Here is a 25,639-nt window from a genome sequence, read left to right on the forward strand (position 1 = left end):
GAACTCCGCTTCGAAGCTGTTTGCTTGGCAAATAAACTGGCCAAAGCCGCTGACCATTGACCGATATGGCGATGAGAATGATGATGATGAGGATGATCATGATACAATGATGATGATGGCGATGCTGAAGATGTGTTGGCTGCGTGGCTAAGGAATTTCATAGCCACTTAGAGAACAAGTACGCAGAGTTAGAGATCACGAACTTGCGGGTTAGCGCGGGGGCAAACCGCAGCACAGCCCGCACGAAGCAGCGCCCATCGAACGTGAGACTGCTGCTGCTGGCCAATGAGGCGGAGAAACTTTCGACCGGCGGTGACACAATTAGATGCCGCCCCGGCCCAGGCCCCAGGCCCAGGCCCCATGACTCCAAATGTCCAACTCCAACTGCGATTTCAACAACCCCATTCGACTGCCATGTTCTTGGCCATAAATAAGCATTTATGCTAAGCGGCAACGCGACGACTTTCCTTTCCTTTCCCTTCCTTCCTTTCCTTTCGTTTGGCTGCGTTTTGTGTCCACCCAGCCCACCAGCCTCGCAGCTCAGCGCATCGCACCGCCCATCGTCGTTCGTCAATTTGTCAGAGAGCGCTTTACAGATTTTTTTCTGAGTTTGAGTTTTGAGTTGGTGTGAAGCCAAATCAAAGCCGCGTCCGCGTCTGCGTCTGCTGTGAACTCTAGCTGTGTCGCAGTCTCTGCGCGGATGATAAATTGACCATGAGCTTGAGACACTCATAAAAGATACATTTGTTTGGCTTAAATGTTCCGCAGCAGACGCTGCTGGGTGGCTGGAGAGCCACTTAGTTGGTTTTTGATTCGAGCCCACGCAAGTCCCACCGCCAAGTCTGTATGGGGGCGAGGCCATTGACCACGGACCGCCAAAGGGCCGCAGTTGCCGTTGCACTTGATTCTCCAATTAAATGGTTAGAACTCCGGAGCAGCGTGTGAACCAGAATTGGAGGCGGAAATCCACTGAGCAAGAGCAAGAGCAGGGCGGGCAGAGCACGGGCAGGGCAAGGCAGGCAGGCAGGCAGAGGCAGGCAGGCAGGCAGAGGCAGGCCGACTGGCAGCTCTTTTGATTTTTATCAGCATTAAATTCTCAACTTCCTGCGACAAGGTCGGGGGCTAATTTCATTTAAGTAAATACGCTTGCGGTTAGCTGGCAGGCAATTTGAAGTGTAACGGGAACGTGTAGCCACAGACACAGGGCTTAAACCACAGCAGCAGCCGAAGCTGAAGCCAAAGCCGTTGCTTTTTCGGCCAAAACCAAATGGAATTACAATTGCAATTACACAATTTGGCTATTAACGCCTCGACGCTTGGTGTGCCCCATTCCACCTTTCACCTTGACAATGAAATGGTTTTCAATGATTGCTGTAATTTCTGTTTGAAGAGAAGAGCAGAGCAGAGCAGTAAAGAAAAGAGCAAAGAGAGAAGCAAGAAGCGAAGCCCACAATAATCTACCAAAACAAAGCAAAGCCTACAATCCGCCCGCTCGGGAAATGCAAATGAATATCTTTTGCTGCTGCTGCTGCTGCTGCTGCTGTTTAGTAGAGCAAAACGCCGACTGGCTGAGGTTGAGTAATACAATATACCCGTAAGCCCAGATCTCCCATCAAGACAACAGCACCACAGATCTGTACCTCTGTATCTGTATCTCTGTATCTTTGGTGTGGTGTTGCTGTTGCTGTTGCTGTGGATGCCATAATCATAGCTCATATTATGTATGCTATTTCCCTATTGTTATTCGATGTCATTGAACTTGAACTTGTCGTCGTGAACGTGGACTGTGTCGCCGGGGGAATGTCTATTTTTGGTTCGACGTTTTATGCAATTTCTCAGCGCTCCACTCGGCGTGAATACTCGTATGCTAATTTTGATTTGTATAACACGTTGCCGCTCCGAAAACGTGTTCGAAATGTTAATTAAATGGCAAACATTTGCGGCTTTTATTCATATTTATGGCAATTAGCAGAGCAGCAGCAGCAGCAGCTCATTCTGACCCAATTCGGTGGGTCTGTCGGTCTGTGGGCTCCCCTGCTAATTAGAGTTTATGATAGGATGTTGTAGAAGGGTTCTTCTTTTTTTCTTTGGTTCTTTGGTTCTTTCTGCGGCATTTGCCGGCAATTGGAAATGCATTTCGCATCTCACTTAGACATTCACCCTGGCGCCACAACTGGCCACTAATCGCTGTCTAAGAGAGCTACTGCCGGCAAGGCAAGGCGCGGCACGGCACGGCACGGCACGGCAGGGCACGCTAACAAGACAAGACAATGATGGAGGAGACCCACGGGCCAAGACAAGACAAACGCGAAGACGGCTACCGTCTGCAGAGCTTGACCAGTGCCAAATGTTTTCGGTTCGCCAGAGGCCGAGCAGGCAACTGGAACTGAAACTGGGACCTGCTGCTGCTGGTGCTGTGCTGTTGCTGCTGCTGCTGCTGCTGGGGTTGGCGTGTTAGAATTCATTTTGACACTATTTAGACGAAGGTTTTGCTAAGCCAAGGAATGGTAATTAGAAGAGAGACAAAGCGAGAGAGCGAGAGATCTCTATCACAGGTGCAATGACTTGCCCGCTGCCTGGGAGCAGCGTCTTTCAATTGTGTAACCCTAGCCCTGTGCCCAGGCCCAGGCCCAACTCCCATTCTAATGCCTGAGTGGGTTCAATCAACTCTCCGGCTGGCACCTTTACGCATGGCAACCACAGACAGTCCATGGCTCCAGCTACAAGCTACAAGCTACAGCTCCAGCTAGAGCTTTGGGTCATGCCAAGTCAGAGACAGGCTCGGCTCTGCTCGGCTCTGGGCTCTCACTTGAACTAATACTTTGTATAATTATCGCTTTGCTGATCTTTTGCACATGATGTACGGTCGGGTCTGTTCTGGTCTGCTCGTGTGTGTGTGTGTGTGTGCGAGCACTGGGCCATTGAATTTTACGGCTTTTGGCCAGGTCTTTCCTGTCCTGTCCCGTCCTGTCCTAGCCAACACGCAACATTCTACAGCAGTCTTCTTCTTCTGCGCTGCACTATCTGCACTGTCCAATCATTAGGCGAATGCCATGAGCCCTGGCGTGGGAGGAGAAAGAAAGAAAGAGAGATACAAATCGAGTACAAGCTGGAGACAGCAGCAGACGGGAAACAAAATGCGGCGGCGGCGGCGGCGGCGGTGAGCAATTAGCGCTTAGAATGCCACATGGATGCGTTCCGCGAGCACTTAATTGAATCGCGCGCTCCCCAGTCAGGACTTCCAGCGTGAGAGAGTGGAGTGGAGTGGAGCTGCTGCTCTTTCTCCATCTTCCACTCAAATTAATAAACAGTTACGCATGCGCCGTGGAAAACTTGTTGCTGCAGAGGCACCTCCTGCCGCCTGCCGCCTGCCGCTGCTGCTGATTGCCGGGGCCGGGCCATGGATGCATCCATCACTTGTCAGGCCCCGACTGCAGCTCCTGCAGCAGCAGCAGCAGCAGCAGCAGCAACAATCTGAGTCTCAATCTGCATCGCAATCTGCCGTTGGACTGGCTGGCTCCCTGGCTGGCTCCCTGGCTGTCTTGTCTGTTATTTCGGCAATTGCTGTAATCAATGCGCTGTTATCAATAACAGCTAGCGGTGTAATAATTGAATGCAGACCAAGGAGGAGCTGCATGGAGCAGCATCCCCGCTGTCCAGGCCTCCGTCTTGGGACTGTCTAAAATTGCGCAAACAAAATTATGATATATTTGCCAGCAAAACAGAACGGAACAGAACAGCAGAGCAGAACAGAGAGAACAGATCAAAGTAGAGCTGGGCCAGTGGAGTGAAATGCGAATGCCAAGTCTGTGATTAGCCCCGAGTCGGGGGGAGCCGACTGTCGGACAGATTGATTGCTGAACGGGGGGGGTGGGAACATGGATGGTTTGGAGAGGATTCATTAAAGCCATGCAAAGGCCATCAAAACAAATCAAAGACAGGACACATGCTCGTAAAACTCTAGGGCTCCGACCACGGACTGTGGGAAAGAATTGCTGGCGAGGCGAGGCGAGGCGACCCGGCCCCTCCTTTAACTGCTTAATTACAGCGCCCCAAGGCCAGCTGCCAGCCGACTTGGGCCTCATTATTATCTATTAAGCAGTCAGGAGCGGGTAGCGAAAAGTTTGCCCCAACCTGACAAACTGACAAACAGACAAACGGACAAACGGACACTGACTCTCTAATGACATTGCCCGAGCAGGCAGCCATAAATATGCATATGAGATGAGCTCGAGGAGTTCGAGTCGTAGTCGTAGTCGTAGTCTGGTCTGGAGTCGGGCCTGCAATTACAATGTCCACATATAGACAGGCAGGATTGTGCGGGCCTAGGTGCAGGCCTCCTCTGATATTACCCATGCCTCGGTAATTGTTTCATATATGCACGGCACAGCAGCAACCAGAACAGAACAGAACAGAGCAGAACAGCCTTCGACTGGTGCAATTTCATGGCTGGGATGGGGCCCCATCCACATCATGACCATCATGACCATCGGGCATAATTTACTTAGAACGAATCATGGCCTAGGCTCTAGCATCAGTCCAGTAATAAAACACAGCGTCACGCCAAGGTAGCGCCCTAGACCAATGCCTTGGCTCCCCGTGCAAGCAGCCTTAGCCTTGCGCAACTGCGTCCAATTTGGGTAGCAGCAGCAGCAGAAGGAGCATCAGCAGCAGCAGCAGCAGCTTCGATGTCTACATTGCTACCTTGTCGCCGACATAATCATGTTAAATTACTCGCAAATTCATTTGCTGTGCGGCCCCCGATGCTTCCAGTTGCAGTTGCATTGTTAGGGCGCCTCCTGCCTTCTGCCTGTTGCCTCCTGCCTGTTGCTGTTTTGCCTCTTGCCTGGCGGCTGCTTTCAGCGTTGATGCATGGACATGATACCGGGCTGTGGAGAGGCAGAGGACGTGGGTCTGGGCCTGGGCATGGGCATGGGCATGGGTCGGAAGTCTGTGCTCTCTCTCTCTCTCTCTGTCTGTCTGTGTTGTTGTTTAGCTTGTCGCTCACTCCATATTGATCTACTCGGCATTATGGAAATTATGTGATCAAGGCCATAGAAAATGGAAATTGTTTTGCCCAACAAAAGTCCATTAAAAATTTGCATGCTCCTGCTGCCTAGTGGCTGCTTCGTGGCTGCTTCGTGGCTTCCTTGTGGCTGCTGCCCCGTTCTCGGATCTCGGTTCTCGCTTTTGCCTTTACTGGGAATCGCAATTATAGATCGATTTATTGCTCGTCTGCCCGGGGCATTGTTTTAGCTGCATCTAATTAGAAGCTAGATAAATATAGAAAAGAAAGAAATACTCTTCCCGGTCACACCAAAAACAAACCAAACAGAGTGAGAAACGGCCACGCCACAGGCCACAGGCCACAGAGCCTGATCCGACGCTGCGTCTGGCTCTCGCCTGCAGTTGGAGCTGAAGCTGAAGCTGAAGCTGGAGGTGGAGGTGGGTGTGGTTAAGTTGTCGCCTGTTGCAGCTGCGAATAGCGGTAAAAAACAAAAAACAAAAAGGAAGAAGAGAGAAGTGAGAAGGCAACGACAAACGCATTTGGGGACAACAGACTGGCGAAGATTTGTGTTTATTTAGTAATCTTTGAAATATTTGTGGCATGGCAAATATTTTCCATCGCCTGCGTTTCCGCATCGAGCGGCAGAGTAGAACCCAAGTGGGAGAGAGAGCGAGAGGTGGAGGTGAGGAGAGTAGAAGAAAGTAATGCTGCCAAGGAGTATACTTTTTTTTGGGGGGGGGAAAACTTCCACTGGCGAGTCCACCCACAGCACTAAATAATAAAGCGTAACCAGCAAAAGGCGTGCCTGGGTCTCGGCTTGGCTTGGCTCTGAGCCTGCGACTATGTGACTCTGGTCCAGCCACGGTTACAGCTACAGCACCAAGGCACCAAAGCACCACAGCACCTAGGCCTACTTATGCAAGTAAAGCTGCCAGTGCCAGTGCCAGTGCTTGTGGCTTGTATTTTATGGTTTGTGTACACATTTTTGCACACATGCGCGACGGGTCATTCAACTTCAACTTGCCGCAGTCGCAGCGACTCAGACCAAGCAGCCAGCCATGGCCATGGCAATGGAGTACGATCAGGGGGGGGGGCGAATGCGCGCGCGCTTTCCTAGAATAAACAAAATGCACGACTCGAGCGGGAGCGGTAGCGGGAGCAACAGCAAAGAGTAAGAGCAAAACCGAGCTACAGCCAACAGCCAACAGCAGAACTTGGCTTTAACTTGGGCTTCGACCGCTGCTGCTGCTGCTGCTGCTGCCGCTGCCGCTGCCTCTGCTGCCCAAGTGTACTACACGATGCAGAGCCGGGCAAGTTGTAGCTGGATCCACATCAACACCAGCCACAACAACAACAAGACAAGAGCGACTTTGGCTGACTAACTGACTGACTGACTTCTGTTTGTTGGACCGACACGACCATGTTTGATGTGTACCACCACCATCATCATCATCATCATCATCCACGACAGCAGCAAGAGCAGAGCAACAGCAGCAACAGCAACAACAGCAGCAGCAGCATTAAGAGTAACAACAACAGCAACAACAGCTCATGCGTCGCCCCGATCATCATCATCATCATCATAATAATCGTAATGATGATGTTGTTTGTGGCTTGTTTTAGTTGTTGCACTTGCACAGGCACAGGCACAAAAATTGTTGCATAAGTTTGCATTACAAGGCGGTCCCGTCCCAGTCCCAGTCGCAGTCCCAGTCCCGGCAACTGGGGAGTTGTCGTCGTCGTGCGCGAGTCTAGCTCTGGCTCTGGCTCTGGGTCTGGGTTTGTGTCTCGGACTGCGAACCGTCCGCATGATTGACTCCCATTGCCAACTCTGCAGCCAAATTCTTCACACTGCCTTCCACAGGCTTGAGTTCAGTTCAGTCAAGTGGAGGCTCTCCTCTCCTCTCGGCTGCGGCTCCGCCTCTGACTCGCATCCATCTCCATCTCCACCTGCTGCTGCGCCGACAATCCTTAACAGTTAATGTGTGAATTTTTATGCGTTGCCAGGTTCGGTCGTGTGGTTGTTCTTACCGCATAAAATGTAATTTACATCCGTTAGTTGCAAGAAAGAGACAGGGGAGAGAGAGAGAGAGAGAGGGGGAGGGGGAGATGGAGACGTCGTTCGTTGGCCACGAATTGAAATTGCTACTCTGATTTGCTGCTGACCAGTTCTATGGCCTGCCTGCACTCTGACTGTGGGCCTGGACCTGGACCTGCACCTGGACCTGCACCAAATTCTAACATGCTTATGAGCACTTGCCGTTAGAATTTTCATTGTTGCTTCGCCTGCAATTTTTTGCCAAATTGTATGGGCCAGACGTTCATTTAAATGTGCATCCCGCAAGTCATCCGCCTAGGGGGCCCCCCCAGGCACACAAGTATGCGGAAATTCAAATTCGAATGTGAAATATGCGCAAAATTGTCAACCCTTCAACTGGACGCAATTAATCAAAGCCGCAAAGCTGCCAAGCCGCCAGCAGCAGCAGCAATTCATAAAAATGCAATTTGTCAAATCATTTCTGCCCGTGCGCCAAGCCGTCCTTTTGTTGCATGTTGCTGGCTGCTGGCTGCTGGCATGTGGCTCATAGACGCCACCGCAGCAACAAGTGGAAGCCTGAACCTCGTAGAACAGCAGCAGCACTCGCCTTGCTGGCCAACTGTCAGCTTAAACAATTTGTTTGAGCCATTTTACCAGGGGGCCAGACCAAGTCCCAGTGTGGGACACACGCAGGCAGCTCAGGCCTCGGCTCAGAATCGACTACGTGCCATTTTTTTCTGGCTTACTGGTTGGCTGGCTGGATGATGTTGCTGCCCTGCCCTGCCCGCCTGCATTTTGATTATGTGGTAATAACACGTTGCACGCACACAAAGCCAAACTGTTTGCTGCTGATGCTGCTGCTGCTGCTGTTGCAATTTGGCTGGCCAGCGGCACTTGGTTGGTTCCCTGTTATCAGGACGGACACGGCCTATCAACAGAAGTGGCGGAGTGCTGGAGTGGTGGAGTGGTGGGCCTACGCAGCTCCACTCCGCAGCCATGTCCGGGGCCTAATTTCAATTGCATGCAGCCACAATTAGAGGCCCGCCATTCGAGGCATTCGGCTGCAATAGATAAATTAATTTATTATGGTCATGGCTAACGGATATGGCCATCATAAAGACTGTGCCGTAATCGCGGCAAATGTAACTATGGCATTTCATTAAATAATAAACATTTCTTTTCGCATTCCTCATTCCAGCTCCACTGCAGGAATACACGGAGATCCAGCAGTACTCGGGTAAGTCTCTCGTCTCTGTTCCCCTGATTAGCTCCCAACCATTCCAAGCGGCAGCTGTGGCAGGCCACATTTTTGATCCACTGCCACCAGCATAATACTCGTAAAAAGTGCATCCCAGCATCCTAGCATCCTAGCATCCCAGCATCCCAGCATCTAGATTCGTTTTATGATGATTACGCTGTGGCATAATAATGAAGAGTATCAGATTGCTGCGAGCCATAAATGCCTGGGGCCAGATTTACGGCACGCCGCGAGTTTAATTTGTTTTCCATGTGAACGCAACGACAAGGAACTTACAAAGGGTGTTCATGGGCCCCCAACCCCAATCTGAGTATTTGTTTCATTTAATTAAATAATATGCCATGCTGCGTACGTACATATGACAGGTGGCATCTCTCCCCTGCGGCTCCCATCAAAGGGTTTTGCCCCACCTTAATGGATAATTAACTCCATGGGTCTGCTCCAAAAAGGCATAAGCTAAGCCGCTGATCGCTAATCGGTGGCAAGTGATCGAATCGAAGCAACCTGATCGCTGTCATAAAGCCAGCATTATTAACCAGTTAGATGAGGTGTGAAACGACACATACGAAAACAAATTGAAGCATAAAGAAATACTCGTAAGCGCCGCCTTTTTACGAGTGTTATGTTGGCGACGTGAGCGTCAGCGAGACTGCGCCAGAGACCCCAAAGATTTCAATCAACAAAAAATGGTCTAGGCCCCCCTGCTCAACGCTGAGCTCGGAGTAGCTCGGCTCTGAGGCGGGGTACGGGCACGCGGGCACGCGGGTCTGGCGCGCTTAACGTGTTAATGATGTGATGTTGAATTTATTGCGGGTGGACGTCACTAAATTAGGCAGCCAGTCAGGCACAGACAGCGGACAACCGGCGACGGACAGCGGACAGCGAACAGCGGACAGCGAACAGCGGACAGCGGACATTGGGACTGTGACAGACGTGCGCATATTTTAAGACACGACACCGCACCGCACCGCATCGCACCGCTGGCACTTGACTTTTGTTTAACGACGCTGATGAGCAATAAAAATTGTCTATGGCTGCACGTATTATGACAGCTGGCTGGCTGGCTGGCGCTAAGCCTTATTTATGGCCCTGGCGACACAGTGGCATACATTGTCCCGGCCCCACTCCCACTGCAACTGGAGCTGGGAGCTGGGAGCTTGATTTGGCCTGCATGCATGCATAACTAATGGCTGGAATTTATTAGCCAGTGAACCGGGGTGGGGGGGGGGTGGCATCATGGGGAGAGGCATTGTTTGGGCGGCTGCTGCTGTTCCCAGGCAGCGCTCCAGATCCGAGCAGCAGTAATGGTAATGTGAGCCTCTCTCTCTCTCTCTCTCTTTGTTGGTCTGCTTGCAGAGGGCTGCTACTACAACTATGCGCACTACAACGAGGGCGATCGCATCATGACCAATGAGCCGTGTCTGAACTGCACCTGCCACAACCGCATGCTGATGTGCTACCTGCGCGTCTGCCCCTTCACCAAGCCCATTGGCCACGATTGCATTGTGGAGAAGCGGGAGGATCAGTGCTGTCCCATCATCACCTGTCCAGAGGGTGAGTCCCAGCACCGAGCCCGGTAGCCCAGCATTTGTACTAACCCCCTAACCCCCCTAAACAGTTCCTGTGGATGTGCCCTACCACACACCCGAGCCGGGCACCGAGCTGAGCATCCCGGAGAAGTTCGGCTGCAGCATCGAGGAGAAGTTCTACCCGGAGGGCGCCCAGGTGCCCTCGAATCCCAACAGGCCCTGCGAGCTGTGCTACTGCATCAACAACCAGACCAAGTGCGTCATGCAGGAGTGCACCCTCCACGTGGACGGCTGCCTGCCCATCTACAACAAGGGATCCTGCTGCCCCGTGCGCTACAGTTGCGGTAAGTGGCACGCACTGGCCCTGGCCTGTGCCTGTGCCTCCCACTCCCACTAAACACATTCCCATCCCCCTCTTGCAGATCACGAGAACGAGCTGGACTTTATTGAGACGTCCACCACCAGCACGACGACCACGGAGCGTCCCACCACCGGCTTCATCCTGCCCACCACCATGACGCCATCGGAGTCGACCGACTGCATCTTCAACGACGACATCTACGCGGACGGCGCCTCGATCAGGGGCAAGGATGCCTGCGAGCACTGCTACTGCATGCGCGGCCACATGGTCTGCGCCGTGCAGGACTGCAAGATGCCGATGATGGCGGCCAACGGCACCTCCTGCCGGGCCATGCCAGCCGCCGAGGGCGAGTGCTGTCCCAACAACTACATTTGCGAGGATGACAGCGCCACCACGGAGATTGTGGAGCTGGAGCTCACCACGCCGGAGACCTCAACCTCCGCGCCCGCCAAGGACATCCATGGCGAGATCCCCAAGGAGGATGTGGATCTGCAGGAGCACATTGACGACGAGGAAAAGGACCAGGACAAGGAGGCGGCGGCGGCGGCCACTGAGATTCCAGCACTGGAGGATGGCAGCGGCGAAGTTGACGACGAGGAGACGACCACAGTTGCCCCAGTGCGGGCCACGCCCGAGAGCTCCACCGCCGGCATTGCGTCCGACTCCAGGATCGATCTGTCGTCCAGCTCGACTGAGGCAGCCACCGGCGCCTCATCCACCGAAAGCGCCACCGAGGCCAGCGGCGAAGTGGAGCAGGAGGAGCAGGAGGACATCGTTAAGATTGTCACCACGCCAGAGCCCGAGGGAAGCGGCGAGGAGGATGTTTCGAAGCCCACGAAGCCCGTCGAGCAGGACAGCACCCAGGAGGAGGAGGAGGAGGAGGAGGAGATCGTTAGGGTCACCTCTCCGGCGCCAGCCAAGGCCAGTCCCGAGGCAGAGATCGGCAAGGTCACCACCTCGGCTCCGACCGCCGCCGATGCAGATGTCACTGCTGCCCCTGCCGAGGGATCGAGCGACGAACAGGAAGAGGCCAAGCCCACACCCGCTGAGGAGGGCAGCGGCGAGCAGGAGGAAGCCAAGCCAACCCCAGCTCCCGAGGAAGGCACTCAAACGGAGGAAGCCAAGCCAACAGCTGCTCCTGAGGGAGGTGCCAAGAAGGATGACGCCAAGCCAACAAGCTCAGAAGATGAGGAGGCCAAGCCCACAGCTGCTCCAGCGGAAAGCGCAGAAGAAGATGAAGAGGCGAAGGCCACGCCAGCTCCAGAGGGAAGCGGCGAGGAAGAGGAGATCAAACCCACACCCTCTGCAGCAGGAAGCGGTGAAGAAGAGGAAGCCAAGCCAACATCTGCTCCAGCAGGAAGCTCTGAGGATGAGGAAGCCAAGCCAACATCTGCTCCAGCAGACAGCACAGAAGAAGAGGAAGAGGTCAAGCCCACACCCGCTCCAGCAGGAAGCTCTGAGGAAGAGGAAGCCAAGCCCACACCCGCAGTGGTGGAGGGTGAAGATGCTGAACCTGCCAAGCCCACCGAATCCACGGAAGAGGCAAGCGGCGAGGGAGAAGAGGAGATCGTTAAGGGAACCACGCCATCGGAGGAGGAGATTGCCAAGGCGACAACTCCCGCTCCTCTGGGTGAGGGTGAGAAGGACATTGACAATGCCGCTGCCACTGCCACACCTGCCGAGCCCACAAGCAGTGAAGGCGTTGAGGACATTGCCCAGCCCACAACTCCGTCCGCGGATACCTCCGCCGAGGGAGAAGTTAGCCAGGCCACGACCCCAGCCGACAAAACATCCGCCGAGGAGGAGACTGCCGGACCAACCACTCCAGCCAAGGAGGTCAGTGCCAGTGCGGAGGAGGAGGAGGAGGAGATTGTCAAGCAGACCACACCCAAGTCCGACCAGATCGATGACTCAACTGAGCTGACAGCAGAACAGGACGAGGAGCCAGTCACGGAGACAGCAGAAGAAGGCTCCACAGCTGCCACCCCGATCGCCTCATCCACCGAAGCAGTCCAGGCTGCGTCCGAAAAGGACGCCGAACCTGCCACTGGCACATCCACCAGTGCACCCGCACCCGCACCCGCTGGCGAGCAGGACGAGACTGCCACCATTCTGCCCACTGCCGAGAGCGACGAGAAGGTCACCGAAGGTGCTGTGGACGCATCCACAGACAGTCCGGCCGAAGATGTCTTCAAGACCGGCACAGCCAAGCCAGTGTCCGCCGAGAAGCCTGTCGGAGAATCATCCACGGAAGCGGAGGAGGCCGACATCGAGGGATCGACCAGCACGCCACTTGACGAGCAGCAGCAGCCGGAAGAGACCACAGACAAGGCTCAGGACGAGCAGGAGCAGGAGGAGACAAGCACCGATGCAGCGCCAGCCAAGTCCGACGTTGTGCCACCCATCCTCGACGTCCAGCCACAAACCACAAGCCTTCCAGTGGAAGCCGGAGAGGTGTCCACGGACAAGCCGACCTCAGCCTACCTGCCGCCTGTCGGAGAGAAGGACTCCACCGAGGTGCCAAGTGCAGAAGAGAAGGACTCCACAGAGCTACCAAGTGCCGAAGATGCCACAGAGACGGCCATCAAGCAGGAGCCATCGAAACCAGAAGATTCCACGACCACTCCGCTGCCCGAAGAGGTACAGTCCAGCAGCGTCTCGCCCAGTGCAGAGCAGCCAACCACAGTGCCAGCTGTCAGCCGCGACGACTTCGCAGCGGAGCAGACCACCGTGGCGCCCGGTGCCGAAGATCAGAGCTCGTCAGAGCCACTGCCCGACATGGACCTGCCCGCTGCCATTCCCGGAGAGGGCGACTGCCTGGTGGAGGGCAAGACGTATGCCAACAACACCGTTGTGCCCGCGACCGCGCCCTGCGACGTGTCCTGCCAGTGCATCAGCAGCCTGGTGTCCTGCCAGCAAATGGAGTGCAAGGAGCCCGCGAACCGCGAGAAGTGCGTGCTCTCCTCCGAGCTGCACGCTGGCTGCTGCCCAACTTACATTTGCGACGAGAGCGAGGAGAAGGACACGACTGCCAAGCCTCTGGACAGGATCGACGAGGACGCCAGCACCGAGGAAATACCCAAGGATGTCATCATGCCCACTGGCATCACCGAGCAGCCACTGTCCCACGTCAAGCCCGATGAGGAGGTGCCACAGGTGTCGCCCACTCAGCCGGAGGAGGAGGTTGAGTCCTCCACAGCCAATGCAGCAGAGGAGCCAGCCACAGCCACGCCCGAAATCGAGGAAGATCAACACAAACAGAAGCCCCTGGACAAGGAACCCGAGCCCAAGCCCACGCCCACGGATGCAGAGCAGAAGGAGCCACAAGGAGAAGCTGAGACTGTCCCAGCCACAGAGCAGCCGACCACGGCTGAGGCCACCAAGAAGCCGTCTCCAGAAGAGGCCACAACCCCGCCTCAGTTTGCAGATGACAGCCAAAAGGAGACAGGCGATGAATCGACAGCCACAACCACAGCTCCCATCACGACTGAGGAGGAGAAGCCAATTGATGAGAAGAAACACACTGAATCGGAAGAGAAACCCACAGAATCTGAGGAGAAACCCACAGAATCCGAAGAGTCTCCCATTCTTGGAGCTAAGCCGCCAGTTACCGATGGCGATGCTGAAGCAGGAACCCCAGCCACCACTGCTATATCCGAGGAAGAGTCCACAGAGTCCTCCACTGAAGTGCACGCGCCAGAATCTGAGGAGTCGTCGACTCAGACGCCAAAGACCGACAAGATTCCCGAGCCATCCACGAGCTCAACCGTTGAGCAGGAAATCGAAGACTTGGACAGATTCACAACAGTTGCACCAACGCAGGTGTCCGATGAAAAGGAACCCTCCACTTCCGCCGAAGATAGTTCGGATGATGATGATGCCCTGCCAGCCACGACTGAGCGATCGCCGATTGCCGGAGACGATGACAAAAAGGCACCACCATTGCCCACCAGAGCACCAGCAGCCAGCCAGCCAGAGACGCAGCCTGCCGATGCGGAGTCGACCACAGAGGCAGAAATCGCCAAGGAGCCAGGCAAGGAGCCAGCCAGGGATGATGTGGCAACCACTGAACCAAGTTCTGAGGGCGAGAAGGACACCTCGGATGAGTCACCGATCGCGACAGTCTCCGGCCAGGGAATCGAGAGCGAGGCCACTACCACTCCAGCTCCTGCTGCTGCTGCTGAGTCTTCTTCGGATGAAGATCAGACCCCAGAAAGCACAGAAAAGACGCTGCTTGGAGCCGAGCCAGAAGAGGAGACTGCCACAGCTGCCCCGTCAATTGGAGACACTTCTGACGAAGCGGCGACCGCCACTACTGACATTCCGTCCAAGGACGAAAGTGAACAGAAACCGTCTGCTGAGATCGAGCCTGAATCTGATCGTACCACCACTCCTGCACCCCCTGCTGCTGCTGCTGCTGCTGCTGGCGATAAGGACGAGTCCGCTGAGCAATCGACGGCAACTCCCGCCACTGACGAACGCAAGGAATCTGCCGAAGTTGATGTGGCTGCCACAACAGCTGCTGCGCCTTCTGATGAAAAGACGCCCGCAGTGGGCGTTACTCCCGCGCCTGAGCACGCGGATGAGACACCAGATGCAACTGCTGCTCCTGTCTCTGACGAAGATCGCACTGAGCAACCCGCTGACGAAAAGGCACCACTGCCCGCAGGCGAAGATGTAGAGAAGGAGTCGGCCACTGAAGCCTCCACTGCCAGCCCCTCAGCTGCCACATCGCCAGCAACCGAAGAAGAATTCGAAGATGACAGTGTAACCACCGCTAAGACGCCATCCCAGGAGGCCGAGGAGAAGCCGGAAGGCCCGACAACGTCTACGGAGGAAGAGGAGGATACCTCTGCTGCTGCTGCCACAACAACAACAACAGCAGCACCTTCTGCCGCCGAGGAGACGCCCGAAGTGCCAAAACTGCCCCAGGAAACGCCAGAGGATGTCCTGCCATCATCCACTGAGCCATCCACAGAGCTGGAGCGTGAAACGACTGCTGCTCCCAGCCTGGACGATAAGGAACCGGCCGTCACCTCGGTGCCAACTGCTGATATTGATTCGGATATCACCACCATTGGCCCCGTCTCCAAGGCGGATGCGAAGCCAACCGAGGAAGAGAAGCCAATCGATGAGCAGAAGCCAATCGATGAGCAGAAGCCAATCGATGAGCAGAAGCCAATCGATGAGCAGAAGCCAACCGATGAGCAGAAGCCAATCGATGAGCAGAAGCCAACAGAGCAGGAGCAGTCCACTGAGCAGCCAACGAAGCTGCCAACGCCCGAGGATAAGATTGGAGGCCAGCCCGAAGATAAAATCCCTGCCACAACTGCCGCTCCTAAAGAGGAATCCACCGAAGCCAGTGACGAAGTCGTTCCATCCACCGAGTCCCAGGCTGCTGAGCAGCCCGAAGACAAGCAGCCCTCATCGACTGCCCAGGCACCAGTGGAAGAGACACCCGAAACGTCAACTGAACTGCCATCTGAGTCTGATGCTGATGCTGACACAGTCACCAGCGCTGCTCCCGCCGCTGAAGAGGATGCTTCAGTCCCAACCGACGAGAAGAAGCCCTCCACTTCCGCGGAGGATGAGGAAAGCACCGAAGCCGCCATTGGTATCACTGCCAGCTCTCCAGCAGCTGCCGAAGGCGTCGATACGAAGAAGCTGCATGCAGCCACAACTCCATCGCCAGCCACGGAACAGGAGCCCGTCACAGATGCCGAGACGGAGAAACCGGCCAAGGACGGGGATAGCGACGCATCAACCGAAGTGCCGCAGCTGGGCGATGAAGATGTCCCATCGGCCACCTCTGTCCCATCTGCTGAGGACATCGAAAAGGAGGAGGAGGACAAGTCCGAGTCCACCACTGTTGCCCCCGTCAAGGAGCAAGATGAAGAGCTCACGCCCAGCGCTACTCCAGCCACTGGCATCAAGGAAACATCCGAGAAGGAGCCCTCTGTGGAGTCCACAACTGTGGCCCCCACCAAGGAGTCCGATGAAGACCTCACGCCCAGCGCTACTCCAGCCACAGACGGCAAGGAACCAACCGAGAAGGAGCCCTCTGCGGACTCTACCAGTGTGGCCCCCACCAAGGAGTCCGATGAAGACCTCACGCCCAGCGCTACTCCAGCCACAGACGGCCAGGAACCAACCGAAAAGGAGCCCTCTGTGGATGAACAGGAAGTGGAGTCCAGCACAAAGCCGCCCACCGATGCGTCCGACGAACAGCCAACCGATGAGACAGCTGCCGCGACATCCGCGCCCTCTGTGGACGAATCTGAGCAACCAACGACCACAGCAGCCACGTCCGTCAAGGCAGAGGCCAGCACACCAGAGGATGAGCTCGACGTCACCACCGTTGCCAGCCCAGCTGTGTCCGACGCTAAGCATGACGACACCAAGGATACGACAGCCAGCACTGTGTCGCCACCTACCGACGAGAAGGAGGAGACTGGCACCGCCCAGGACGATGCCAAGACACCCATTGATATCTCCACAGCATCGCCCACTTCCGAGGCAGAGCAGGAGCAGCCGGAGGCGCCACTTGATTCCTCAACTGCTGCGCCAGCCGTGCCTGAAACTGATGCTACTACTGCTGCTGCTCCAGTCGATGTGCCCTCTGCCGAGGAGATCGACACGAAGCCCATGGAAGATGTCATGTCGCAGACAGCCTCTCCGGCTGCCGAGGATGACAGCAGTCCAGTCACAGTCGCCCCTGTGGATCACGAAGTGGAGTCCAGCAGCGAGCCTCCTGTCTCGGAAGATGTGGGAGAGGAAAGTACCGAGCCAGCTGCTGGCGCTGCTGAGGAGACCACAGATCAGTCTCCAGCTGATGCCAAACTGAAGCCACCCACTGCCGCTCCGGCTGCAGCCACAGAGGAAACCCCAGCGGAAGCCGCCGTCACGGAGGCTGATATTGTGCCCGAGACAGCAGCACCCGAGCTGGAGCTGGAGAAGGACAAGGAAGTGCCCGAGAAGTCCACAGAACTGCCGCCATCGGACAGGACCACTGCAGCTCCAGCTGTCAAGCCAAGCTTGGACTCCGCTGAGGAGGGCGACGAGTCGGTTGAATCCGAGGAGGATCATGCCCCAGTCACAGAGGTGCCCGCGAAGGAGGACGAGGACAAGGAGTCGGAGGAGACGGGCGAAGAGGCAGACAAGAAGCCCGAAACCGAGGAGCCCGAAACTGATGCTGAAGTGCCCGCAGTGGTCTCAGAGCTGCCACAGAGCACGACCACGCCTGCTGCCCAGGACGAGACATCGGCCGAGACCTCCGCCAGCGAGGAAGCTGCCACGGAGCAAGCAGATCTCGCCACACTCATTACCACAATGCACCCACTCTTCGCGCACCTGCCCAGCTCCACCAAGAGTCCCGTCATCGACGATCGCGTGGGCGAGGAAGAGTAACCGAGGCAACCGAGGCCACCGAGGCCTCCTCCACGGCCAAGCAGAGCACTGAGGCACCAAGCAGCACCACCGCCAGCGCCACATCGTCCACGACAGCAGCCAGTCCCATCACACACCCGCCCTACGGACACGCGCCCGAGTACGAGGACGAGTACGACGACGAGGATGTGTTCGGTCCTGGCACCTGTCGCTACGCAGGCAAACTTTACGTTTCAGCCCAGCAAATTCCACGTGACGATCCCTGCGACTTCTGCTTCTGCTTCAGGAGCGACATCATCTGTCTGCAGCAGTCGTGCCCGCCACCGATTGCCGGCTGCCACGAGGAGCCCATCTCCGGCTTCTGCTGCCCGCGCTACGAGTGTCCCGTCTCCATGGCCGCCGTGCTCAACATAACGACGAGCACAACCACCACCAGCACACCTCTGCCCCCGGTAATAACAGCCATGGCCCACAGCGACTCTGTGAGCAATATGGGTTGCCTCATGGACAACCGCACGTACAAGGTTGGCCAGATGATCGAGTCGAAGAGCGGTCCATGCATGCGCTGCACGTGAGTATAACAGAGCTCTAGCTGCTCCCTGAATTGGTTCTAATTCCCAATATTCTATGCCACCATTCCAGTTGCGGCGGCGATGGCAAGATGCAGTGCAATCCACAGCAGTGCATTCCCGGCCCAACTATGCAGCAAATAATGGCCACCACTGCGGCGGGCCGCAAGAGATGAACCACCAACAGCCATGCTCACTAAATATAATTTTAACTAATGTTTAAGCACTGCAGACAAACAATCACATCACAAACAGACGAACCAACCGACCCAGATTGCACCCAAATAGCAATAGAACCAGAACCAGAACCAGTACCAGGCTTACAACCGAATGAGAATCAGAATCAGAATCAGAACCTTATCAGAACGTATGTATACCTAGGTGCCAAAACTAATGGAGGATCAGTATCAGTATCAGATCGGATCGATCAGATCAGATCAGATATGCAATAGGAATATAGTAACTTTGGTTCGCCGGATATTCGCACTCTTTCAATTGAATTACGCCAATTTGTTTCGGATTAGGTTATGGTGACGAAGCAAACAGTGATATTGTACTGTATACATAGTATAGGTGCAATTAATTTAGAACGCGCTCACTTAAAACGAATTACTTATGTATTTTGTATTTGTATTTTGTATTTTGTATTTGTATTTGTAACCCCCGCCCTAGTGACAGCAGCCTATAAAGTAGCAAAAACCAACGTCGCGCGTGCCTTGTAAAGTCGTTCATTGTGCCCGCCGCCATATACAAATCGCTTTCAGGAGACTCTCAAACACAAAGCAAAAGCAAAAGCAGAACCAACACCCCCAATCAGATAGCAGCACCCCCACCCACCCAGATACGAGTACTGTACTTCTGGCGCTTTCCAGCACCACACACAATCAATGGCGTTACGAAGAGACCAGACCAGGACCCACGGCATTTGGCTACTGAACAACCGTTTCTTTTTGTTTGTTTATTTAACAATGAATAGCAATATTGTCACACCACACACACACACACTTCTCTTCAATGCGCTTTTATAGTATTTTAGTCACTTTATTTTAAACATTATTATTTTTTTGTGTATAATTGTTGCTTCTAGTCTTCTTTTGTTGCAAGAACAACGAAATCCGCCTGTAACACGCGCACAATGAGATCAAATCAGATGATCAGATCAGTTGAATTGAATTGAGAAATTGAGAAATTGAGAAATCTTCTATGAACTATTCCAAGCTTTTATACTTTTATATACAATACGTGTAAAATGGAGAAACGAACGAACTAGTTTTTATAGCAATTTTTACAAAGCGAACCACGAATTGCATAGTTTTAACGGATTGAAATCAATTTTTGTACTTTGCTTCAATGCATTTGCTTGCGATTTGTGGACCCGGCCAGTAACAATTTTAGTCTACATAGAATTTTTTAGATCAACTGAAGACGGAAACTAAAATATGGAAACGAACAAACTGTCGGCTATCGCTATTGCTCGACTGACTGAAAATCAAACAAAAAAAAAAAAAACAAAAACATTAATGTAGCAGTTAACTTTGTAAACTATTTTTTTAAACTATCAGCATGCCGCGCTGATACTTACAAATTGGTCGTCATCGTCGTCGTCGTAGTAGAATAGTAGAACAACAAATTTGAATTTTCAGTCACTTGAGCTCTAGAAATACGCTGTGAAACCCAATAGCGTTCGAATAACGCTGAATAATCACGAACATCAATTAGATTTATATAATCTCTAAATATAGTTGTAGTCGTAAGTATTTAATTTTAAAAATAAATAAATAAATTTTAATTTAGATCTTATTTATTTGATATGTCTTTTAAGAACAGCTCTTGTGTTTCCATACCTTATCATAATTTATATGCAAGCTTTTCTTTGTAATCTAATAAATAAATACAACGCTTTTTATTGAAATGTACAATATACTGTTTAATTTAAATCAAGAAATCAGTAGGACCAGTAGGCCAACTAGATAGTAATATTAAACTGAATATCAGTGAAAAAGAGTTCTCAAAACTAAAGCCAATCCTAAACCAAATTCATTTAGGAATTGGATAAAATTATTTTCTTAGGACTGAGAGGGCTAACTATCAAGTAATATTAAACTGAATATTAAAATTGACGAATTTCATATCACAAAATATCATGGTATGGCAGCCCGCAGCAACTACGAATTGCTCGAGTCTGGCAACGCCACAATACGACGTCACATTTCTTTTATGTTTTTTTTGTTTGAACCTTAATATTTGAAATATATGTGAGGTTCCAGTCACACTGGACATCACCGAAAAAACAAATCAAATAAAATATTTATTTTTCAATATCTTAAGATAATTTTCAAAATGACCGCCAACCTCCATTTAGGGTACCAAAATATCGTAATACGCGTTATTCGCTCTCAATTCGTTTGGTGGGTTTTCAAAATTTGTATGGGAAAAATTTCAGCAACATTGGGAAATGAATTAGCAGCATTGTTGTGCAACTTTGGCACGGAATGAGCAACAATCTGCATACCTTAGGAAAATGGATATTATGGACTTGAGATATTGTTTGTAATTTCAGGCTCCAATTAATGCAGAAACTACTCAGAGTCTGTTTTCAAGATATTAACGAAATTTTCCAGCTCACGGGTTCCAATAATAGGTATCAGAACCGGGCTAAATGTATATATAATAAACAAAACATATGCATTAATAGGTAAAAAACATCTCAATCTAAGAAAAATACAATATTACTGTTTTAAAGCAGCTTGGAACAACAAATTTAACAGAAATTAAAGGAAATAGGGTATACAAAAGTCAATACGCAGAGAAGATACTTGGTTGACCAGCAACACTGATGTCCCATTTAGTCAACATTTTCGTTTTATGCTTTGGCCGTTCTTGTTTGAACCTTATTATGGAAAAAATGCAATAAACAGGAGTTTTATAAACTAGCTAATCTTGTAGAAAATGGATGTATCTATCGAATGAAATTACTTGCTTAGGGCTGAGTGGGCTAACTAGCTAGTAATATTAAACCGAATATCAAAATTATGCAATACGATTTCAATCAATAAAATCGAACGTTAACCCATTGTCGACCAGAGGGGTATTTAATATTTCCACGAAATTTATATAACTTTAACATATTTTACGCATTACAGGTGAAATTATTGTTCATATGTTCATGTTCATGTTCATGTTCATGTTCATGTTCATATTGTTTTTTAAGTAAAGAGGAGGATGGAGCTACAAGGATCCTAAATAAAAAGTATTATATTCCGCGGTTTAATAAAGTGTGCTCGACTTTTTAAATAAAGAGGTGTTAAGGGGGTTAAGTCTCGTTTGATCGCCGCCCTGGTTTTCCGCCCTGGCTATGGAAATACAAATTTAAGTCTAGTACTCAGATCGAAAAAAACACCTAGCGAACAGAATCAGGGCTGATATTCGTTTTACGGCAAAAAGTGTTTTCTAGGCTCTGTAAGGAAGGCAGTACTCAGATCAACAAAAAAAAAGGTCGGTATATACTGGAAAAGTATTAGAAGTATTTGCTTGTTTTTTTGGTATGTTTCGAGCAACCTCGAAAAAGATATAAGTTTGATATCTTTTGCCAGCAAACACGAAGCAAACATTGCAATTAGAGAACAAAAAACCAAATGAAATATTTAAATAATGAAGACAAATAGAATCTAATTAATGCAGCATTATATAAAGGACAATTTTATGTATATTATAATATTATATTTTTATTAATTTTCATAAATATAAAACAAATATTGCTTTCAAAACAGTTTGTCTTCACGGTGGTCGGCACGGGAGGCGTCGCCATCTGCTGCTGCTGATAGTCAGACACATTACCTTGCCAATAAAATATTGGGGAGCCCAGGATATGCCTGGGAAAGAACAGTCCCAGCCGAAGAAGTGCATTTTGTTAACTTTAAACAAAACCAAGCAGCGGTATGAGCAGTGTAACCGTTCGGAATGCAGTGCACACCTCTGGTCACACCACTGGTCGCTCGAAAAATATATGACATCTGTTTGCTAGCAAACAGTTTTTCGTTCTGAGTACTAGGCTTCATCGTCGTGCGACCATCAAATTTCGCGGCAGCGATTAAATACCAAAAAAAAAAAAAATAGTACAATTCGATTCGAACTTTGGAGTGAAGATGGATGTTGATATTGGGCTTATCGCTGCTTCTGGCGGCACCGGCAAAGGCCAGGGATTTGAATCGTACTTTTTGCAAAAGATTTCCGAGCTTCAGTTTACCGTTGCCGAAAAGAACGCCAATTTGCGACGCCTTCAGGCCCAGCGAAACGAGCTCAATGCAAAGGGTGAGTAGTCCAGTTCTAAGGTATGTTTCCTAGTACAGACACTGATTCCTGATCCTCCACGATAGTGCGCCTTCTGCGCGAGGAACTGCAGCTGCTGCAGGAGCAGGGCAGCTACGTGGCCGAGGTGGTGAAGCCAATGGACAAGAACAAGGTGCTGGTGAAGGTGCACCCTGAGGGCAAGTACGTGGTGGATGTGGACAAGAACATCAACATCAAGGACGTGGTGCCCAGCTGCCGCGTGGCGCTGCGCAACGAAAGCTACACTCTGCACAAGATCCTGCCGAGCAAGGTGGATCCGCTGGTGTCGCTGATGCTGGTCGAGAAGGTTCCAGACTCCACTTACGAGATGGTCGGGGGCCTGGACAAGCAGATTAAGGAGATCAAGGAGGTGATCGAGTTGCCCATCAAGCATCCAGAGCTCTTTGACGCCCTCGGCATCGCGCAGCCCAAGGGCGTGCTTCTGTACGGGCCTCCCGGCACCGGAAAGACCCTGCTGGCACGCGCCGTGGCCCACCACACCGAGTGCACCTTCATACGCGTCTCCGGATCGGAGCTGGTGCAGAAGTTCATCGGCGAGGGATCGCGCATGGTGCGTGAGCTGTTCGTGATGGCGCGCGAGCACGCTCCGTCTATTATCTTCATGGACGAGATCGACTCGATTGGCTCGGCTCGCCTGGACACCGGCAGGGGCGACTCTGAGGTGCAGCGCACCATGCTGGAGCTGCTAAACCAGCTGGACGGTTTCGAGGCCACCAAGAACATCAAGGTGATCATGGCCACCAATCGCATCGACGTCCTCGATCAGGCTTTGCTTCGTCCCGGCCGCGTCGACCGCAAGATCGAGTTTCCGCCACCCAACGAGGAGGCTCGCCTCGACATCCTCAAGATCCACTCGCGCAAGATGAACCTAACCCGTGGCATTAACCTGCGCAAGATTGCCGAGCTGATGTCAGGCGCCTCCGGGGCTGAGGTCAAGGGCGTCTGCACCGAGGCCGGAATGTATGCTCTTCGCGAGCGCCGCGTGCACGTCACCCAGGAAGACTTTGAGATGGCCGTCTCCAAGGTGATGCAAAAGGACACGGAGAAGAACATGTCCGTCAAGAAGTTCTGGAAGTAATTCAGCCTGTAGTCCGAATATTATACTAGTTTACCATACCACATAATAACACATAATAAATACTTTGGAGAGAGAAATGCCTAGGTATATTTCCTCAGGTATCGGTAACTTCATTTAATGGAAGCACAGGATATCCATTAATTAATTAATTAGTCGAATTATTTCGCCTTGAGCCGGAATTCCGTTACAGGTATTCAAACGTACCGGTCAAACGGTGGCATGGTACGTGCGTGCCGTGTCACGTTAACCATCACCATCAGCCGCCAGCTGATTACCAGAGCCAGAAAAAAGAAGAAAAATATTTTTTAGCTTTTGCCTATGGATTGGACACAGTTTTTAGCTTGACAGGATACAACAATTAGCTAATTCCAATGGTTAATATATCCACTATAAATTGGGTTTTTGTTTGCGGCCTGTCCTTCTGCTTGGGCGGCATTGCGGTTCTTAGTTTGATTCCGCTGGGCTCAGGTGAGTAGGTTGAGTAGGCTGACATGGATTCTAAAAATACTGACTGGCGTCGCTCCTTTTTTTTATAGACTGCATATGCCCGCTGTCAAATCCATTGGCGAAACTTGTGGGAAGTGGACCAGTGAAGAAATTAGCGCCTGTGACACCCGCACCCAAGGGACAGGAGCATGACCACAGCGCGGCGGCACACAAGATGGCTGTGTTGGTACCGTTCCGGGACCGATTCGAGGAGCTGCTGCAGTTTGTGCCACATATCACCGATTTCCTTCGGCGGCAAGGCGTTGCCCATCATATATTCCTGCTGAACCAAGTGGACAGGTTCCGCTTTAATCGTGCTTCCCTCATAAACGTGGGCTTCCAGTTTTGCCACGAGGTCTACGACTATATTGCCATGCACGACGTCGACCTGCTGCCCCGCAACGACGATCTTCTCTACGAATATCCCAGCAGCGTGGGACCTCTGCACATTGCCGGACCAAAGCTGCACCCGAAATACCACTACGACAACTTTGTGGGCGGCATTTTGCTGGTGCGCCGCGAACACTTTCAGAAAATGAACGGCATGTCGAATCAATATTGGGGCTGGGGCCTGGAGGACGATGAGTTCTTCGTACGCATCCGGGATGCGGGACTGCAGGTCACGCGACCACAAAACATTAAGACTGGCGTCAACGACACATTTGGGTAGGCAGAAACACCCACCCAATCCGTTCGCAAAGTCACTAGACGTTTTTTTTATCTCCACAGCCATATTCACAATCGCCATCATCGCAAGCGGGACACTCAAAAGTGCTTCAATCAGAAGGAGATGACCCGCAAGCGGGACCACAAAACTGGTCTCGACAACGTCAAGTACAAAATACTCAAGGTGCAGGGACTGACAATCGACGGGATCGACATAACCGTCTTGAACATTATGCTTGAATGTGATGTAAATAAAACTCCATGGTGCGACTGCTCGGGAACGGCAGCGGCCGCATCGGTTGTACAAACCTAGAAACGTACTCAATCGCTTGCACTATTGTATTGCCTAGTCAAATCTTATGTTTATTTTCGCTATATGCTTTGTAAATGCGCCAAGTTAATACACATGAACCATGCCATACAAGAATGTCCAGAAGAGCACATAGGTGCAAAGGCCGCCCATGAATTGGTTGGTCAGCAGGTTGCTGCGACTAATGAAGTACTTGCGCCACTGTGTGCCCGACTTCAGCAGCACCATGAGCCACAGGACAAACACCGACAGGAAGTAGAAGAGGAATCCCAGCGTTGCGCTCAAGCCCAAGATTCCTACAAATAAGAGTGCATTCATTAATGGTCTGGGGCACATTTATAAATTAGTGTCAATTACCAGCAGCGCAGCCCGAGATGGCTGCCATCGAAGTCCGGCAGTATTCGACGGCAGATATGTTGTTGCGAATTGCTCCTTCGCTGTAGGCAACTATTTCGCCCGTCTTGGACTGGGTGGTCTTTACTCTATTCATTTTATTTATTAATTATTTTCCGGAAAAATTAAAATATCCAGCTGAATTTCGGCTTTGAGATGGCATAAGTATTATTATCGATAGTTCTACTCAAAATGTCGTGGCACTGC

The 25,639-nt window shown here is 51.9% G+C and overlaps 4 protein-coding genes across 4 annotated transcripts in view; 3 read left to right on the forward strand and 1 right to left on the reverse strand.

Annotated features, from left to right (window-relative positions):
• LOC111064659 (mucin-19) overlaps window positions 1-20,065 on the forward strand; it is a 41,973-nt gene extending 21,908 nt beyond the window's left edge. The window contains 8 exon segments of the mRNA XM_022356323.2: window positions 8,245-8,283; window positions 9,661-9,858; window positions 9,923-10,177; window positions 10,256-15,131; window positions 15,162-16,647; window positions 16,678-17,598; window positions 17,601-18,151; window positions 18,223-20,065. Of these exon segments, the coding sequence (XP_022212015.2) occupies window positions 8,245-8,283; window positions 9,661-9,858; window positions 9,923-10,177; window positions 10,256-15,131; window positions 15,162-16,647; window positions 16,678-17,598; window positions 17,601-18,151; window positions 18,223-18,325 (8,429 nt within the window). The 3' untranslated portion in view covers window positions 18,326-20,065.
• Window positions 20,066-22,190: 2,125 nt separating this feature from the next.
• Window positions 22,191-23,654, forward strand: LOC111073652 (26S proteasome regulatory subunit 8-like). Its single transcript, XM_022366114.2, has 2 exons — window positions 22,191-22,460; window positions 22,526-23,654. The coding sequence occupies exons 1-2, from the start codon at window positions 22,295-22,297 to the stop codon at window positions 23,575-23,577; spliced, it is 1,218 nt and encodes a 405-aa protein (XP_022221806.1). The 5' UTR covers window positions 22,191-22,294; the 3' UTR covers window positions 23,578-23,654.
• A 184-nt stretch (window positions 23,655-23,838) lies between these two features.
• LOC111064957 (beta-1,4-galactosyltransferase 7) lies at window positions 23,839-25,137 on the forward strand. Its single transcript, XM_022352859.2, has 3 exons — window positions 23,839-24,045; window positions 24,114-24,729; window positions 24,793-25,137. Exons 1-3 carry the CDS (start codon window positions 23,949-23,951, stop codon window positions 25,040-25,042), a joined length of 963 nt encoding a protein of 320 aa, XP_022208551.2. The 5' UTR covers window positions 23,839-23,948; the 3' UTR covers window positions 25,043-25,137.
• LOC111064958 (ER membrane protein complex subunit 6) lies at window positions 25,065-25,602 on the reverse strand. Its single transcript, XM_022352874.2, has 2 exons — window positions 25,397-25,602; window positions 25,065-25,335 (listed from the first exon to the last, which is right to left on the reverse strand). The coding sequence occupies exons 1-2, from the start codon at window positions 25,527-25,529 to the stop codon at window positions 25,127-25,129; spliced, it is 342 nt and encodes a 113-aa protein (XP_022208566.1). The 5' UTR covers window positions 25,530-25,602; the 3' UTR covers window positions 25,065-25,126.
• Between the last annotated feature and the right edge of the window lie 37 nt (window positions 25,603-25,639).

This window comes from Drosophila obscura, unplaced genomic scaffold, assembly GCF_018151105.1.
Source record: "Drosophila obscura isolate BZ-5 IFL unplaced genomic scaffold, ASM1815110v1 contig_150, whole genome shotgun sequence".
NCBI lineage: Eukaryota > Metazoa > Arthropoda > Insecta > Diptera > Drosophilidae > Drosophila > Drosophila obscura.

Excerpts from the sequence above, each read along its gene's own strand:
- LOC111064957 (XM_022352859.2), top strand. The coding sequence starts at position 23,949 with ATGGTTAATATATCCACTATAAATTGGGTTTTTGTTTGCGGCCTGTCC. Across the intron at positions 24,046-24,113 it reads TTTGATTCCGCTGGGCTCAG|ACTGCATATGCCCGCTGTCA; the intron begins GTGAGTAGGTTG and ends TTTTTTTTATAG. Across the intron at positions 24,730-24,792 it reads GGCGTCAACGACACATTTGG|CCATATTCACAATCGCCATC; the intron begins GTAGGCAGAAAC and ends TTATCTCCACAG.
- LOC111064958 (XM_022352874.2), bottom strand. The coding sequence starts at position 25,529 with ATGAATAGAGTAAAGACCACCCAGTCCAAGACGGGCGAAATAGTTGCC. Across the intron at positions 25,336-25,396 it reads CATCTCGGGCTGCGCTGCTG|GAATCTTGGGCTTGAGCGCA; the intron begins GTAATTGACACT and ends TCTTATTTGTAG.
- LOC111073652 (XM_022366114.2), top strand. The coding sequence starts at position 22,295 with ATGGATGTTGATATTGGGCTTATCGCTGCTTCTGGCGGCACCGGCAAA. Across the intron at positions 22,461-22,525 it reads AAACGAGCTCAATGCAAAGG|TGCGCCTTCTGCGCGAGGAA; the intron begins GTGAGTAGTCCA and ends CCTCCACGATAG.